Here is a 17848-nt window from a genome sequence, read left to right on the forward strand (position 1 = left end):
TGTTTTTTCACTCGTTAATGTGGCTTCTAGAAAATTTGTAATTACATAAGTGGCTTGCATTTGTGCTCGCACTATATTTTTATCGGACAGATCTAGCAGACGACGAAAAAGAGGGGAATTTCATGGAAAGATAGTGCATTTCCTGAACGTTTCTGGACGGGAAGAGAAAAGGGAGAAGACTGAAGCCTGGGCACCGTAGGTAAAACCTACCAGGATAAATACCTGCCGTGAATTCAAAGGGGCGGGGGAGGGGGTGCATTTTGACCGTGTTCCTCCTTCCCTTCGCCGCGGCCAACCGGGCAGGTGGCAGAGGTTGTCCCGGAGCCCTCCTTCCCGACCAGTCCTCCGGCGGCCCGGCGCCGGGTCATTGAACACACCTGCGCGCCCACGGAGCTGCGCGTCCGCGAACACTGGCGCTGCCTCCACGCCCCCTCCCCCCGTATTTTTATTTTCCTGGCATCAACCGTCAGTCTCGCACTTCTCTCCTGAGAACCACCGCGTAGGTCGGGCCCGCCTGGGGTAAGCGCCCCTCTCTGCCCTCGGCCGGGCGGCGGGGAACGAGATGCTCCCCCTCCCGCCCGGCCCCCACGGCTAGCAGGGCCGTTTGGAGGCCGGGACGCCGCTCGCCGGGCGGCTTGTTGGGCCGCGGCTCCCAGCCGGCCGCGAACGGGAGCAGACGCGGCGGGTGCGCCCGGGGCCTCCGGGCCGCGGGGGGCCGCTGTGACCCGCCTTCGCCCCCGCCGCGCCGAAAGGCGGGGGAGCCGGGTTTTGGGGAGAATCGAAAAGCCGAGGGCAGCGGAGGGGGGCGGGCGCTCTGGAGCGGCGGGTTCGGCGGGTGCTCCAGCTGCTGTCCGCTCCGCCCGAAGCGCCGAGGAGCCGAGCAGAGAGGCCCGCAGTCCTCCTCCTCCATGAGGGCCGAGTGAACGCGGCGGCGAGAGCCGGCCCGCGGCGCCTCCCCCCGCGTCCTCTCCCGAGCGCAGCGGCAGCGGCCCCCGGCGGCGGAGGAGGAGGAGCATGTCGGACGGTTTCGATCGGGCCCCAGGTGCTGGTCGGGGCCGGAGCCGGGGCCTGGGCCGCGGAGGGGGCGGGCCTGAGGGCGGCGGTTTCCCGAACGGAGCGGGGCCTGCGGAGCGGCCGCGGCACCAGCCGCCGCCGCAGCCCAAAGCCCCGGGCTTCCTGCAGCCGCCGCCGCTGCGCCAGCCCAGAACGGCCCCGCCGCCAGGGGCCCAGTGCGAGGTCCCCGCCGGCCCCCAGAGGCCTCCCCGGCCCGGGGCGCTCCCAGGTACGGAGCTGCTCTAGGGGATCCCGTCCTCCTGGGCCAACGCTTCCCCCACGGCCCTCCGCGCGCGCCGACTTCGGCGCGCTGTTTCCGCCTCCCCCCCACCCGCGTTCCCCGAAAGCATTCCCCGAAGGGCCCGGTTGTTAACGGGGTGGGAACGGGCCCGGAACGGGGTTTGGAAGGTGGCTGCGGGAATCCTTTGTGCGCCCCGGCTGGGGGAGGGGCCCTGTGCGCGGTCTCTGAGTTCTGCCGTCCGGGGAGGAAGTAAAAATCGCCTCCCCCTCCCAGCCCTGGAAAGGGAGGCCTTAGGCGAGCAACCCCCTCTTTTAATCCCCGACTCTTTAAAAAAGAAGAAAGGAAAAGAAAGCCCTCAAGCATTCATTTAGGAGGCAGGTATGGCCATAGATGAGCTAAAGCAAGTCTATTGTTCCTTTTTGCAGGCTCTCTGTATATATCCTGGCGATAACCTTAAAATTCGTGACCGTTTTTGTTTAACTCTCAAAACCCAGCCCTTCTCATTTGGTTTTTCAGTAGACAGCAAGTTGCTATACAAAGGAATGAATGCGTCTAACACCTCGTTTTTCCTTTCTCAGAACAAACGAGGCCCCTGAGAGCTCCACCTAGTTCACAGGATAATATCCCGCAGCAGAACTTGGAGTCAGCAATGGCTAAACCCCAGGTGGTTGTAGCTCCTGTATTAATGTCTAAGCTGTCTGCGAATGCTCCTGAATTTTACCCATCAGGTTATTCTTCTAATTATACAGTAAGTAGGCCTTTTTACTGCAATTCTGAGTTAATATTACTGGGATAATGTGGCTATTACTGTATTTCATTAATCAATATGCTGTGCTTTCTACTACACAAAAACATCGTGAATTCTTTGAACTCCTGGAGAAACAAAACTAATTCAGGAGTATATTTTGTAGTTACCATGGTCTAAGTATCAGAATGTAAATTGAGAGTAGACCTTGTCTCTTCTCACAGCTGTATTCCCAATATAGAGTACTTACAGGCTAATACAGGATATAATTAAGAGTATTGTCGGCACATAAAACTAAGATTTGTGTTCAGACTTAAAGGACCATCTATAGAATAACGCCCTGGCAGAGCTGATTTTAAACTTGATTTTAGCAAGATAGCTGAATATTCATTGGTAGTTTTAGGGTAAATTACACCATGGTTTTGCTGCAGACTAACTTGAGGTGGGCTTTTGAATGTTACACATCTGGGCTCTGTTAAAACCAGTTTTCTGGTTCTAATTAACCGCTGTTATGAAGACATGTAAGGGGTTTTGATAAAGTGTTTACACAGGTCCCAAGAACTTTTAAATTTTCAGATTCATCTTTGTCAATATAAGAACTTAAAAAAATTGGGGCGCCTGGGTGGCTCAGTGGGTTAAGCCTGCCTTCGGCTCAGATCAGGATCTCAGGGTCATGGGATCGAGCCCCCAATCGGGCTCTCTGCTCAGCGGGGAGCCTGCTTCCCCCCTCTCTCTGCCTGCCTCTCTGCCTAGATCTAACTATGTCAAATAAAAAAATAAAATTAAAAAAACTTTAAAAAATTGATCACATTTTTCTAAAGTGGGAGAAAATATAAAGCCCAATTGGGATCTATAGTAAGGGATACCTCCTGGGTAAATACATAGCAATTAACTGTATGTAAGTGAGGCAGGAATCATAAGAGGATTAAAGAAATGATGATACTTTAGCAGAAGTCTTATGTTTCCTGACCTCTTTGTTTTATTGACATTTAATACAGAATAGTGTACATAAGTTTAGCTCAGAGTTTCAGGAAGTGAACACTCAGGCAACCAGCATCCAAATCAAGAAAAGGAACATCATCTACATCCCCAAAACTCCTTCCAACCCCTTCTAATCATCACTGCTCTCCTAGGTTAATTACTATTTTGACTTAACAAGTTTTGCCTGTTTTCAAAGTTTGTATAATTGGAGTCTCACAGAATATCTTTTTCATGCTTTTATTCAACATCTAATCCATGTTGTAGCTCATAGTTGAAGGTGACTTATTCTCCTAGCATTCCATTGTGTGAATATACCACAGTCCCATTTGTTTTTTTTCTTCCTTCTTTGTCTCTTGATAAACGGTTGAGTAGTTTCCATTTTGGGGCTCTTGTGAATAGGGGTGCTGGTCTGTCCATGTGTTGGTGGATGTTTGCCCTTGTTTCTGTTGGGTACATACCTAGGAGTGGAATTCAAAGGACATAGGGTAGCCAACTCTTCTCCTCCCCCGCCCCCCAAGATTTTTCTTTTAAATCTCTGCAACTAATGTGGGGCTTGAAGTCAACGCACCCTGGTAGCCAGCTCTAATAGAGAGTGCCAAATAGTTTTCCAAAGAGACTGTTTCAGTGTACGCTGAGTAGTGTGTGATTTCCAATTGTTCTGCTTCGTTGTCAGCATTTGGGATTTTGTTAAGTTTAGCCATTTTGGTGGGGGTGTGGTACCTACTTCTGATTTTAATTTGTATTTACATGTTAACTAAGGGTGGTACACCTGTTTTGTTACTTCTTGGGGGGTTGGGAGGGGCAGTGCTTTCCTTCCATTTTTTGATAGGAAAGGTATGGGAAGGCTGTATTTCCTGTTTCAGAAACTCCATGCATCTTAGACTGCCCAGGAGAAAGCTTTAGGGCTGGGAAGGGGAAAATACAGGCAAGCAGGAAGAGCAGTTGATTTGGGGTGAAAGGGGCTGTCATTCATGTCAAGTAGAAGTGAGAACAACTTGGGTTCTTGCCAAAAAGTTGTATTTGGCTCAGAAAAGGAATGATTAGAGAGCTGTGAGTAGTTGAAAAACTAGTAAAGAGTACTTACTTTCAAACAGCCACAAAAACTTTTCTGTTTGTCTCCCTATTTACTTGGGTCATTTTATGATAGGAGGGATGCAGTTTTTTTCAGAGTTCTGTACCAACTAGTCTTACATAGTTCTGCATATTTCAAGTGACTTCGTGGGCTACAGAGCAGTGTACTGAGCCATGTTCACTTAACTTTGAGCCATTGTCCTTTGTTAGGCATTCCTTGATGTCCTCTATTAGATCAGCTGCTTCTGTGTTCAGTCTGGCAGAACATATAGCAGCCTGGGAGCCCATGGCTCATGTGTGGCCTACAGTGTATCTACTTTGGCCCTGGTGGGTTTCTTTTTGGGAGGAGGGAGCGGGGGAGCTCCTTTTAATAAGCTAACAACACTTAAATTAGATGTTGCAGATCTCAATTTTCTGGTTTCTCTTGAAATTCCAATATGTGGTTGTACTAGACTATTTTTTTACTTACTTACTGAGAAAGAATGGGAGCCTGAGCCAGGGGAGGGACACAGGAAGAGGAAGAGAGCTTCTCAAGCTGACTCTGAGCTGAGCATGGAGCCTGAGGCGGGTCTTGATCTCCCCACCCTGAGATCATGACCTGAGCTGAAATCAAATTGATGCTTACCCCACCAAGCCACCCAGGCGCCCCTGGGCTGTTACTTTAATAGAACAAAAGTGGTCTGGAGCTGAATGGAGGCAGCCCCCTTAGATGGAATGTGTGAGCTCTAATTGCTCACTGACTTGTCTCATTTGTAATCCACCTTGATTCTCTAATCATTCAAGCTTGCTCCCCCTGCTCTAGTGCATTCTCTAGTCTTACTCATTTACCCTTTTACCTCTGTCAGTGCTAAGTATTTTTCTTTTTCCACTTGGTCACAGAATAGCAATATCCTTGTTTTTCCTTGACTCTTAGGATAAGGTCTTGTTGTGATGGAGACTTTTCCTTGTAGTAGCCATAATTCACTCACTTGTTGAACAGGTAGTTATTTACCATTAGTCAAGCACTGCGGATACAGCAGAGAACAAAACAGACAAAAATGCCTTGGGTCTGCTTTTATATGCAAGAAAATCTGGGTATCTTTGAGCTGGATCTGTTCTCAAGAATTCATGTTTTTTTTTTTTTTTTTAAAGATTGAGAGGGTGAGTACAGGGTGGAGGGTCAAGGGAGAACGCGAGAAATTCCGAAGCAGAATCTGCACTGAGGGCAGAGCTCACCGCAGTGCTCGATCTCACCACCGAGAGTTGATGACTTGAGCTGAAACCAAGAATTGGCTGCTTAACTCACTGCACCATCCAGGCACCCCAAGAATTTGTGCTTCTTTTTAAAAAGCCTTTATGGTAGTCTTGTTGTGCTTTCTTAACCCTTCCAAAATTCTGAACCCTTTTATCTTAGAGTCCTTCCTCTAATCCCACTGCTAGAATTTCTTGCTTTCTGTGCCTTCTTACCAGGGAGTTGCTGTATCTGTCTATCCCTGCCCATTGCTGCTTCTCTGATGATAAACCATTACATCTTGAATATTTAATCACAACTCAGTTATTAGAACCAAAAATTCTACATAGAGGTTCTTAAAGCATTTATTAAGGGGTGCCTGGGTGGCTCAGTTGGTTAAGCGTCTGCCTTTAGCCCTGGTCATGATCCCAGGGTCCTGGGATTGAGCCCCACATTGGGCTCCCTGCTTCATAGGGAGACTGCTTCTCCCTCTGCTGTTCCCCCTGCTTGTGTTCTCTCTCTCTTTCTCTCTCTGTCAAATGAATAAATAAAACCTTTAAAAAAATGGCATTTATTAAGAGAAATCCCCCTACTACACACACACACACACACACACACACACACACACAATCCCAGCTTTTTTGTAAGAACATTCCCCTCAAGTTACTGCCTGTTTGTCTTCTGCCTTTCAGTAGTGAATGTTCTCCAAGATGTAAAAGTGTTCACTCTTAGTATTTACTTCTCACTGTTCAAACCTCTGCTGACTGATCTCCCTAATTGAATTGCTACTACCTTTTGTGACCTTTCCTGGTGCTCTTTGGATCTGAAAATCTATGCTCTAAACCCTCATCCCAGTAGACTTTGACCACAGTATGGTCTGTGGAGTTTAACAAGTCCCAGTGTCAGGTCTGGTGCTAGGCACCAAGGGTAGCTTTTCAGTCTTTTAATAAGTTTCTCTTTATAAGAACTGAATGGTTAAGATACTAATTTTAATTTTTTCCTCTCTGTGCATAGGCTTTCATTCCCGGGATGCCACCATTGTTCTTTCAGATTTCACCTGTGAAATTATTCTGTAGCATATGCTTCTGTGAGCACTTCTTTTTCCTTAGGGCACTGTGGAGGTATTTCATCCCTGAGCCTGCGGGTCATTCCTTCTTCGCTCAGACTGTGGTCCCTGCAGTTCTCTTTTTTCCATTTTATTACCTGCCTTGGTGATCCTATCACCTAGAATCTGACCACTGCCTCCCTGTCTACTGATATCTGAAATCTGATTCTCCCTCTGAACTGGCTCTGTTTCCATTTGTTTTGACTAGTTCATGAGTATCTCGCATTGAAACTTAAATATCAAAACGAGTTTATCTTGTGCCAACGTCTTATTTTTTTTATATTCTAACTAGCTGCTCAGGCTAAAAATGGTGTATTGACTCATTTCTTTCACACTCTTGCCCCCTTCAACCCAGTTAACTAAAGTCGCCTTCTTGATTATTCCACCATCTCAGTGATCAGTTTCCTTTTATTCCTGCTGCTTCAGATTAGGGTTCTATCTCTAGCAGTGCATTCAGAGTATCTTCTGTGAAAAGTGCGTTTTCTATCTGATGTCCCTCCTAATGTCAGAATTCTAAGAAAAATACATAAAACTTTATTCCTCAGCTTGCATGCCATCTAAACTCCACTTTGAAGACTGACAAAATTTGTTTTTGAAAAATCTGGTACTAGAGAAATAAACACGTTAGAGTCCTCCTCTTCTGCCCACAATATGCTGTGCTTCCTTTTGTGCTTGAAACAACTGGTTCTGATGGGGCGCCTGGGTGGCTCAGTGGGTTAAGCCTCTGCCTTCGGCTCAGGTCATGATCTCAGGGCCCTGGGATCAAGTCCTGCAGTGGACTCTCTGCTCAGTGGGGAGCCTGTTCCCCCCTCTCTCTCTGCCTGCCTCTCTGCCTACTTGTGATCTCTGTCAAATAAATAAATAATAAAATCTTAAAAAAAAATCAGGTTCTGATCAATCCCCTGTAGTTGTTTATTTTTAGTAATTTCTACACCCAGCGTGGGGCTTGAACTCGTGACCCTGAGTTTGAGTCACCTGCTCCACTGACGGAGCCAACCAGGCACCCCCCTTGATCGATCAATCCCCTGTAATGCTTATAATCAGAGCAGCTCTGCTTTCCTTTTTTACTTTCAGACTTAAGACTTTCTTTTTTTCTTTTTAAGGATTTATTTTAGAGAATGTGCACTCATGTGCACATGTGAGTTGGGGGAAGGGCAGAGGGAGTGGAATTTACAGTGGATTCCCTGCTGAGCAGGGAGTCCCAACACAGGGCTCTGTCTCACAACCCTGAGATCATGACCTGAGCCAAAATCAAGTCTGATTCTTAACTAGCTGAGCCACTTAGGTACCCCCAGACTTCAGATTTTCTTAAAAGAGAGTTGGTCTTAACTGAAAAGACTGAATTTTTGCCACAGTGAATGACATTCGATACAAACCAGAAATTAATACCTTCAGCTGGGACCTGTACGGTTCCTGCTTTTCTCTATCATTAATTAGGGACACTATGAGTCTGTAAAACTATATATCAAAAATTTGTTGTTTTTTTTTTTAATCTTTTTTTTTTTTTTAAAGATTTTATTTATTTGACAGAGATCACAAGTAGGCAGAGGCAGGCAGAGAGAGAGGAAGGGAAGCAGGCTCCCCGCTGAGCAGAGAGCCCGACATGGGGTTTGGTCCCAGGACCCTGAGATCATGACCTGAGCCAAAGGCAGAGGCCTAACCCACTGAGCCACCCAGGCGCCCCTCAAAAACTTTTTTTTTTTTTTTTTAAGATTTTTAAAAATTTATTTGACAGACAGAGATCACAAGTAGGCTGAGAGGCAGGCAGAGAGAGGAGGAAGCAGGCTCCCTGCTGAGCAGAGAGCCCGATGCGGGGCTCTATCTCAGGACCCTGAGATCATGACCTGAGCCGAAGGCAGAGGCTTTAACCCACTGAGCCACCCAGGTGCCCCCAAAAACTTATTTTTAATTGTATAATTCACATATGTATGTGGCTAATAATAAAGTATATTTAATGTATGCATTTATAATGGTGAATGGGTTTCACAATTTTATTAAAAAATGGTCAGTATTCATAATTGGAGCATTTATTTATTCCAGAGCTAACTACTGTTATCCCTTGTCTATCTTTCCAGAGCTTTTCATGGTCTGTAAATCTGTTAAAATTAAACTGTACAAAAATAATGGTTCTGTGTCCTTTTCGTTTAACATATTGGTGGTTTCTGTATTGTCACGTCTTGTTAGGTGCCTGTATGATCCCTTATGTGGATAGAAGGTGGTATATTTAACCCGTTCTTTGTTGATAGATTGTTAGATGAATTTTTGACAATGAATATTCTCGTACGTATGTCATAGTTGGGTTATAAGCCTTTGTCAGTTACTTGGAGTATTATAGCGTAGAGGTTAGAAGTACAGGATTTGTTCTGTGCTGTTCTTCTAACTAGGTGTGTGACTGCACGAATTAAGTTGGTACATGTCCTTCCTTGTTCTTATCCTAGCTGCTGTGCCTTTGCTCAGTGGTTTTTCCACTGGCTCGAAAGCCAGTTTCCCTGTAGTCCCCAAGAACCTACACGATTTCCCCATCTGCCTCATTGGTCTTGTTAGCTATCGCCCCATCTTTAGTTTCTCTGTTCTGGCTTTTCTTTCTCAGAGGTGTCAGGTAAGCACCTATCTTCTTGGGGCCTACGAGTTTCTGGAGCCTACAACGTAGAAACTCTGTCCTCAGATATTTGTATGGCTGGGTTTTTTGGTTTTACTTTTTCTTTTTTCTCAGATTATATAACTCTTCAGAATTCTTCCCATTTTTTTGTTAATTTTTTAAAGATTTCATTTATTTATATGAGAGAAAGTGTGAGAGATCACTGAAGGAGAAGCAGACTCTGCTGCTGAGCGGAGAGCACAATGCGGGCCTCGATCCCAGGACCCTCAGATCATGGCCTGGGCCTAAGGCAGGCACTTAAACGACTAAGTCACCCAGGTGTCCCTCTGTTCTTATTTTTTAAAATTTTAATTCCAGTATAGTTAACATACAGTGTTAAATTAGCTTCAGCACCCCCCCCCCCTTTTTTTTCATAGTATATCCTAACATCTGAATCATGTCTTCTGTGATGGAAGATCAGCTCCACTGGAGGAGGATTTTGTCTCCTTGATTTATGCCAAGACCATACCCCCAGCACCTAGAACAGTATTTGGCACTTAGTATGCACTCAGCAAAGGGTTTTGAATGGGTAACCAAAGTGACGTAACTGCTCTGTGCTCATTTCTTCCATCTGTGCACAGGGAACAGTAATGCTTCAAAGGTTTTTGGGATTGAGACAGCCCTGCAGAGCTCTTAAACTGTCACATAGTATACGTGCAATTGGTGGCGATTAGCTTGTTAATCAGAGTATCATCCTGCATACCAAGAAGCATAGCTTTTTATCATTCTGCTCTTTGGATACTCTTAGTTATAATCCTTTAGGTATGAGAATACAGTTATGGCATTGGAATATGTTTTAGTATTTTCCCAGCAATGTAGAAATTTGCTTATTGTGTGCTAGTCACTGTCTAGAGACATTTATTCATTAACTCACTTAATCCTCTGTCACACAGCTGTAATGTTTATGATGAATAAATTTGAATTTCGTCAATATTAACTTATTTTAGAGTCATTTTTAAAATTTTGAATTTATTTTTAAGTAATCTCTGTAGCCAGTTTAGGGCTCAAACCTGAGATCAGGGGTTCCTTTCTCTACCAGCTGAGCTAGCCAGGCTCCCCTAGAGTTGAGTCATTTAATTTGGGTTCAGTTTTGAGCTCAGACATTTAATCTGTCTGTTTACCTGTTCTGCTCAGCAAACACTGTGGGCATGATTCAGGCACATGAATCCTCTCTTCCTGGTAATTTTTGATATTGGTATTATAGTGAAATATTGGTTTAAATTTTCTCAGTTGTCTTGTCTTCTCATGCTGGCAGATTTACAACTTCCTACCCAGTTAAATGGAGTCCTTCTGCTATAATGTAATATTTTGGCCATTGGGTGAGGAAGAATGATTCAGTGCGCTTAATTTTATTGAGGAAAATAAGATTTTATCATGTGAAGGATTGTCGGTGCTAGAGACTTCTCACTTTAAAGCTGCGTCAGGTTCAGGTTCATTTTGTAGCCAGTTGCATGGATTAAAACATTTTTTTTAAAACTTTTCATCTATAGGAATCCTATGAAGATGGTTGTGAGGATTATCCTACTCTATCAGAGTATGTTCAGGATTTTTTGAATCATCTTACAGAGCAGCCTGGCAGTTTTGAAACTGAAATTGAACAGTTTGCAGAGACCTTGAATGGCTGGGTTACAACAGATGATGCTTTGCAAGAACTTGTAGAACTTATCTATCAACAGGTAGGTTGGCTGATGGCACAGGTCATCATCACATACTTCCTTAAAGCCCAGGGGCGCTCATTGCTCCTTCACCTTCACGTGCACAGGCCTCCATGCTCCTTAACTCTTTATGGTTCATGGGAGCTTCAAGTCTCTGTTGTATGAAATTCCTGTAGCTTGGGGATCCAGGTCTAGAGCCAGACTGGAGATTCAAGGCTCTGTACAGGCAGTTGAAAGGCATATTGGGCATTTATGAGGAAGGCTAGGTAAGTATCATACCTTTTTTCCATCCCCCTCTGTTTTTATAGGATCTGAAATTAACAATACACAAACAGTGCAATTCTGTTCTCCTAGGTATTAAATTATATAAGCACTTTTGGAGAATGGGAGGAAAAAAAGAAAATCATGGGAGAACTTTCTTCCTTCATAAAGAAGTCCAAAAAAAAAAAAAAAAAAAAAGCCAGACCATAAAACACTGTCTTGAGTTTTAACATTTATGCTTATGTTTATTTTAAATTTCCAGTGATTTCCATCTTAATCCCATAAGTCTAATGTCAATCTAGATTGTTCAAATCTAAATTTTGTGTGATGCTAGCATATTGATCTGTGACACATTAATGCTATTTTCAGGAGGAACAATAGTCAGCACTGGATTTTTGAAGACAAATTTAAGGGCACTGTTTGAAACTGACCAAAAACAGTAGGAGATAAATAGAAATATAAACTCTTAAGTGTTTTTTAAGTCATTGCTGAAAGAGCAACTTGAATTTGGAATATATTGAAGGGTGATTATGATGGCAGGTAATTTTCATCCTACCTAATGTTTCATTTGACTACCTTCACAACTTCACAACTTGTTCTGGGTAGTTACTGGACCCCTCAGTATGACCTGGCCAACTCTTGGGTTTCTCAACATGCTTGAGATTTTAGGAGTATAGAATTGTTCCATTTGTCCTGATGCCTACTTTTGGCCCCTAAATGGATTGCAAAGAAATATGAGAAGAAAATGGGAGAAATTGTTAATGCTTTTCTAATTTCTATTCAGTTTCAACTCTTCTGCCTAGTTCTAGTTCTTCAGGGCTGTAACATAACAAACTGCAGTTTCTATGATTATCTCAAAGGCAGTTCTTCAACTACTACTTCCTGTTTGTCAGTATTGTGTCTGTGATACACAGATTCACCAAAAGTTCTTAAATTTCATTGGGAGAATTTATTCATAGCAACCAACAAAAGAAGACCTGTTATAAAAAAGGCAGATTAAACATACATAATCAACTTTGATTCCTCCCCAAATAACGCTTTAAGAAGCCAGAAGCCTATAGGGGAAAGGAGACGAAAGTACTAGTTTTGGAGACTAGAAAGGCAGATCTAAAAAATTTGAATTCCGAGCCAGTGGGGAAAGTTGGAAATCACCGTGACTTAGTGTGGAATCTCTGAAAGACTCTAGGACAAGGATGGAATGAGACTAAAAGGATAGCTTTAAAACCTTAAAAAAAAAACAAAATAAAAAACTAGACTCTCTACATCTTTTTGTACCGAGTATCCAGTTTGAAGTTTTATTATAACCCTTCTTGGGAAGTTATTGAAGGGAAGTACTCCACCAAAAAGGAAATTAAGTCATGGATGAAGATCCAGAAACCACAGAACAAAAATAAATAAAAACAAAACAAAATAACAACAACAAGAAAACCACAAAACAGAATTTTATGGGAGCAGCTAGATGGATTTTCTCCACCGTCCTGAAAGGAGATCTGCAGACAATAGCTGGAGCGGGCTTCACTGGAGTAAGGCAGAAGGCTCCAGGCAAGATTCCCTGACAAGATGAGCATAATTGCTGTGTTCCAATGTATTAAGAAGAAACTTGGGAACTTGTGAGTTTAGGGGTGTATCAATGAGCTTTAAATAAAGAACAAAGTAGGGAAGATTTAACTCTAGGAAAAACAAAGTTTTTCAAGAAAGGTGGAATCTGTATATTACATGGTCCACCTGAAACTAATCACATCATGGTATGACCATGTTGGTAGGTGGTAAGATTGGGAAATAGTGGAGAGGAGTGGGGGTAAGCAAGATAAAAGCTGGATGTTCCTTGTCCATGTTGGGGAACTATAAGAAATAATGCCCAAACTAAAATCACAGAGCGTGGATATACAGAGGTTGAAGCCTTTTCAACTGAAAGAATTGAAAATGGTTGTCTATGGGAGTGGTTGAGGTGTAGTGGGGAAGTATGAAATTTTAATAACAAGCCATGTGGAACTTCATGTCTTTAAGTTGTGTGTGATAATTTAAAAACTGAACTAAAGGAAAACGGGCAATGCCCATAATGGGAAAAGGATGATTTTTGAATTTCACTTCTTCTGTGGCACCAGATACACATCCATGAATGATCTCAGGAGAAACCAGTTTGTTGTCTTTGCAAGCAAGGAAATAATTAGAAATAATTAGAAATAAAAAGACCTAATAATTACGAAGTACTTACTACATGCTAGGTAATGTTGAACACTTGACATGTAATTAACTTGTTTAATCCTCCAAGATTGAAGATACTACTCTTATCCCTTATTTTATACATATTTTAACGGAGGTTAAGGAACTTGGCTTAGGTTACTGCAGCTAGTAAGTAGACCCAGCAAAGGGTCAGAGAGGCCTCAGGCCGTTTATTACATTTAGACTACGGTTAGCTACTATCTTTGTAACCTTGGTCAGGTCCCTTAACCTTTTAACGTGCTATCTAGTATTAGGTGTATCTAGTATTAGTTCTCTACTATTCTTTAAAAACTGCAATTAAAGTTAAAGCTTCCTGAGTACTGTTTTGGCTATATCACACTGTCTTTGATATGTAGTGTTTTTTTTCACGGTCTTAGTTTTTGGAATAGCTTATCTTTATTTCCTCTCTATCCCAAGTGTGTTTGGAGTATTCTTAAATGTTAATCTTTTGTACCAGGTACCATTTATCACCTCTTAGGAATCAGACGGAAGCCCAGGGAGGTTGAGTGATGCCAAAGTCTGTGCCAGCCTATGCCTGAAAAACACCACAGAACAATCGTTTGGCAAATACTCTTATTCGTAATTAGCAATGTGCAACTTTTTACATGTACCTTATGCAAAAATTGATTAGTATAAAGAGGTCTTGTCTGTTTGCTTTCTGATGACCTCAGGTAAATGATGGGGAGAACTTAAACATTTTCTTTGTTCTTGTTCTTGGTGTAAAGTTGGGAGAGTTAATTTCCTTATTGCCTAACAACTAAAGACTTGTACATTTGTACGGTGTGGTCAGTTTTAGGGGTGGAAATGTTTTCTTCTTTAGAATGTTGCTGTTAAGTATTTGCATTAAGAACAACGTATTTGTGTCCTAAAAAGGTTTTGTTTTTGTTTTTTCTTTTTGAAAGGCCACATCTATCCCAAATTTCTCTTACATGGGAGCTCGCCTGTGTAATTACCTGTCCCATCATCTGACAATTAGCCCACAGAGCGGCAACTTTCGACAGTTGCTGCTTCAAAGGTCAGTGTGAATATATGAAATTAAGGGAAAAGTTTTAGACCTACTAGAATTTAACCATTCCTCTTTCCTGAAGACTGTACATAATAGAAGGTTGCAGGGGAAGGTAGGGAGGACCATTATTTGTATTCTAATTTTGTATATACTATTAAAAATTATAGTCCCCCATATCAGTCTTTTTTTTTTTTTTCCTATAATCTCTGCCTTTGGGTTTTAGATGTCTTGGTTTTGTTTTTTGTTTTTTATTTTGTTTCTCAAAGTTTTTTTTTTGTTTTTTTTTTTTTTAAGATTTTATTTATTTATTTGACTGACAGAGATCATAAGCAGGCAGAGAGGCCGGGAGAGAAGCAGGCTCCCTGCTGAGCAGAGAGCCCAATGCGGGGCTCGATCCCAGGACCCTGGGATCATGACCTGAGCCGAAGGCAGAGGCTTTAACCCACTGAGCCACCCAGGCACCCCTCAAAGATTTTTATTTATTCATTTGAGAGAGAGCGCAGGCAGAGGGAGAGGGAGAAATAGACTCCCTGCTGAGCAGGGAGCCTGATGTGGGGCTTGATCTCAGGACCCTGAGATCATGACCTGAGCCAAAGGCAGACACTTAACCAACTGAGCCACTCAGGTGCCCCTGTGCCTTTAGTTTTGTGCTTAGAAGGCCTTTCATTTCCCAAGATCTTAAAAATGACCTCATATATTTCTTAGTACATCTGTACTTTGGTTTTGAGTGGGTTCTGGTTTATTGCCACAGGTTGAACTAGTTTTTCCCATACCACTTTTTAGAATGATCCATTTCCTTATTGAGTTGAGCTGCTGCCTTTATCACACTACATCCCTGTATTGGGGTTTTGAGTCTAGAGTTTAATTATATTCTGTTCATCACTTGTTCTATTCCTGATTTATTACACTACTAAAAAGCTCCCAATTTTTTAATATCTAGTATGGTTGGTCCCCTTCCCACATCTCTTGGGTAGAATCTCCTTTTCTATTCTTGCATGCTTCTTTTCTCCAATGAACCTTAGACTCAGTATGTGAAATTTCATTGATCTTTTTGGTATTATTAGATTTTTTTTTTTTTAGATATTTTTGACATGACCTTGAATTCATAAGCTAATTTAGGGAAACTAATTTTCTTATGGGAGTTGTTTTATTCAATAACAAGGTTGCCTTTGAGTTTGATAGTTGGTCCACCAGTTCTTTAAAGATACTTTCAGTGGTTGCAAAGTATTCCATCATGTGGTTAAACTGGACTAGAACAGACTAAAGATCCCAAAAATAGACTCCAGGGACACTTGAAAATTAAGCTTTTGATAGAGATACTTCACATATGTGTGTAAAGGGTAAATTGTGCTGCTGACACCACTGGCTAGCCATTTGTGGGGGGAGAAAACAAAGATGGGTTCTTGTCTCTTTACTCCAAAATATATTTCAAATCTATAAAAAACCTTAAAAGTGCAACACTAAATACTAAAAAATTGACAGTATTGACAGTTAAATCACAAGTTGGTAAAGCCCTTTTAAGCAAGACATCCACAAGTCTGAAATCAAGAGATTAAACCTAATTACATATGGATTATAATATTGGGAAGGGTCATAAATTTATATGAAGTAAAAAATAGGGAAATTTATAAGTTTATAAAATTTATAATTTATAAATGTATAACACATGGCAGTGAATGCTGATATGAAGAGGGATCTCTTAGGAATGAGTAAGAAAAAGACCGTTTGTTTTGTTTTTGTTTCAAGATTTTATTAGTGGGAAAGAGGAAGGGAGAGGGAGAGAGAAAGCACAAGCAGAGGGAGGGACAAAGAGAAAGGGAGAAGCAGGCTCCCCTCTGAGCAGGGAGCCTAGCCCAGAGCCCGATCCAAGGACTCTGGGATTGTGACCTGAGCCAAAGGCAGATGCTTAACCAACTGAGCTACCCAAGCACCCTTAAAAAGACCAGTTTTTAATTTTTTTCAAGATTTTTAAAAAATTTATTAGCAAGAGAGAGAGAGCACATGAGCAGAGGGAGAGGAAGAATCAGACTGCCCTGCTGAGCAGGGAGCCAGATGTGGGGCTCAATCCCAGGACCCTGAGATCAAGACCTGAGCCAAAGGCAGACACTTAACTGATTGAGCCACCCAGGCACCAGTTTTTGTTTTTGTTTTGTTTTAAGATTTTATTTATTTATTTGCTAGAGAGAGTGAGGGCATGAGAGAGAGCTCACAAACAGGGGGAGCAGTAGGCAGAGGGAGAAGGAGGCTCCCTGCTGAGCAGAGAGCCCAGTGGGGGACTCAGTCCCAGGATCCTAGGATCATGACCTGAGCTGAAAGTAGGTGCTTAACCTACTGAGCCACCCAGGCATCCCAAGACCAGTATTATAGCAGAAATACTTGGAATGGCTTTAAGTAGGTAAAATTGGGGAAAATATAAATGACAAAGTTCTAAAAAGCTATTTTGCCTTATCTAGATTAATAGCTTCTGGAAAGGCATGAAATGAGCACTTCTGGGAGGTAGCATGGCAGAAAGGCCGGCTGCTTTTCCCTTGGATTTCTCACCCCTGGCTATGCCTTAAAGTCAGTCACCCTAGGGACTTAAAATAGGGCTCTAAGACCCTGTCCTCATTCTTTGGAATTCTGATGTAGGTGGACTGAGGTGGAACCTTGGTGGTTTTTTTAAAGCTTACCAAGTGATTGAACTCTAGCTGTGGTTGAAAACCACTCTTGCATGTCTCTTCTGACTACCCCATCTGCACTTCCATAATATTGCAATACTGGCAAAGATACTCATGGAAGTGCTAGGCCTTTAGCAAGTAAAAAGCAAGGTATAATTCTATTAACTTTAAAAATATTTCTGTATTTTGAAAAGTTACCTTTATAGCAGTTATCTCTGGGTTTTACGACTTTGTTTTTTATATGTTTCTGTTTTTAACCTTTCTGAGATAAGCATGTATTGCTTTTCTGAGTGAAAAATCCTTAACTTAAAGTTTGTTTAGAGGTGTAGGTCCCTCTCCTCTAGATAATCAATGTGCTACAAGGGTAGGGATTTACTTTTGCACTTGGATGAATATATCTTAATGTATAATCTAATAGTCATGGCATCTATAAAACAAAAAGGTCATTTCATCAAAGCTACCAATAAAGTAAAAGGAGAGTAGCCAGTAAGGTGCTTGGATAACTAAACTGGCATTAATTAAGTTATCCTTTCTATTATTAGCCAGAATGTTTCATTTATAGATATCCCAACTTTTTTTTTCTGATGAAGAATTAATGTTTAGGCAGCAACAAAGGTCTTACCATATCTGACTCAAACGAAGTGTTGCTCATTTAATATAGCTTATAAGCTATAGGCCATGTAGACACGATAAATTATCTTGGGTTTATGGTTGATTCACAGATTGACCCAAGGTAAATTCTTGGTGAGCGGTGACTTCTTTTTCCCTTAAAAAATTTATTATTTTTTTCCAAAACCAACCTCAACTGATCCCTTATACGTGGAAGCCATTCAGTCTCCATAAACCCCTCTTTCTGTCTTTAACAGAACTGTCAACAATCAGCTTTACAAAACACATAGCTTTCCTAGAATTTTTTCCACCACCTGATCAATAAAGATAAGAAATATTTAATGCCAAATTGGTAAACATTTAAAGTACATTTCAAAAATCCTTTTTAATAAC

The 17848-nt window shown here is 42.2% G+C and overlaps 1 protein-coding gene across 3 annotated transcripts in view; it reads left to right on the forward strand.

Moving 5' to 3' along the window:
• The first annotated feature begins 284 nt into the window (after positions 1 to 284).
• Positions 285 to 17848, forward strand: part of PAIP1 (poly(A) binding protein interacting protein 1) — a 32347-nt gene continuing 14783 nt past the window's right edge. The window contains exons 1-4 of one of the 3 annotated variants that reach the window (XM_080803332.1): positions 285 to 519; positions 1873 to 2042; positions 10535 to 10720; positions 14086 to 14198. In XM_080803332.1, coding sequence (XP_080659458.1) covers positions 1944 to 2042; positions 10535 to 10720; positions 14086 to 14198 — 398 coding nt within the window. In that variant the 5' untranslated portion in view covers positions 285 to 519; positions 1873 to 1943. Of the gene's footprint in view, positions 520 to 744; positions 1283 to 1872; positions 2043 to 10534; positions 10721 to 14085; positions 14199 to 17848 lie in introns of those variants that run through there. The other 2 variants (XM_080803331.1, XM_080803330.1) reach the window with 2 other exon arrangements.

This window comes from Martes martes (assembly GCF_963455335.1).
Source record: "Martes martes genome assembly, chromosome: 5".
Classification (NCBI taxonomy): domain Eukaryota; kingdom Metazoa; phylum Chordata; class Mammalia; order Carnivora; family Mustelidae; genus Martes; species Martes martes.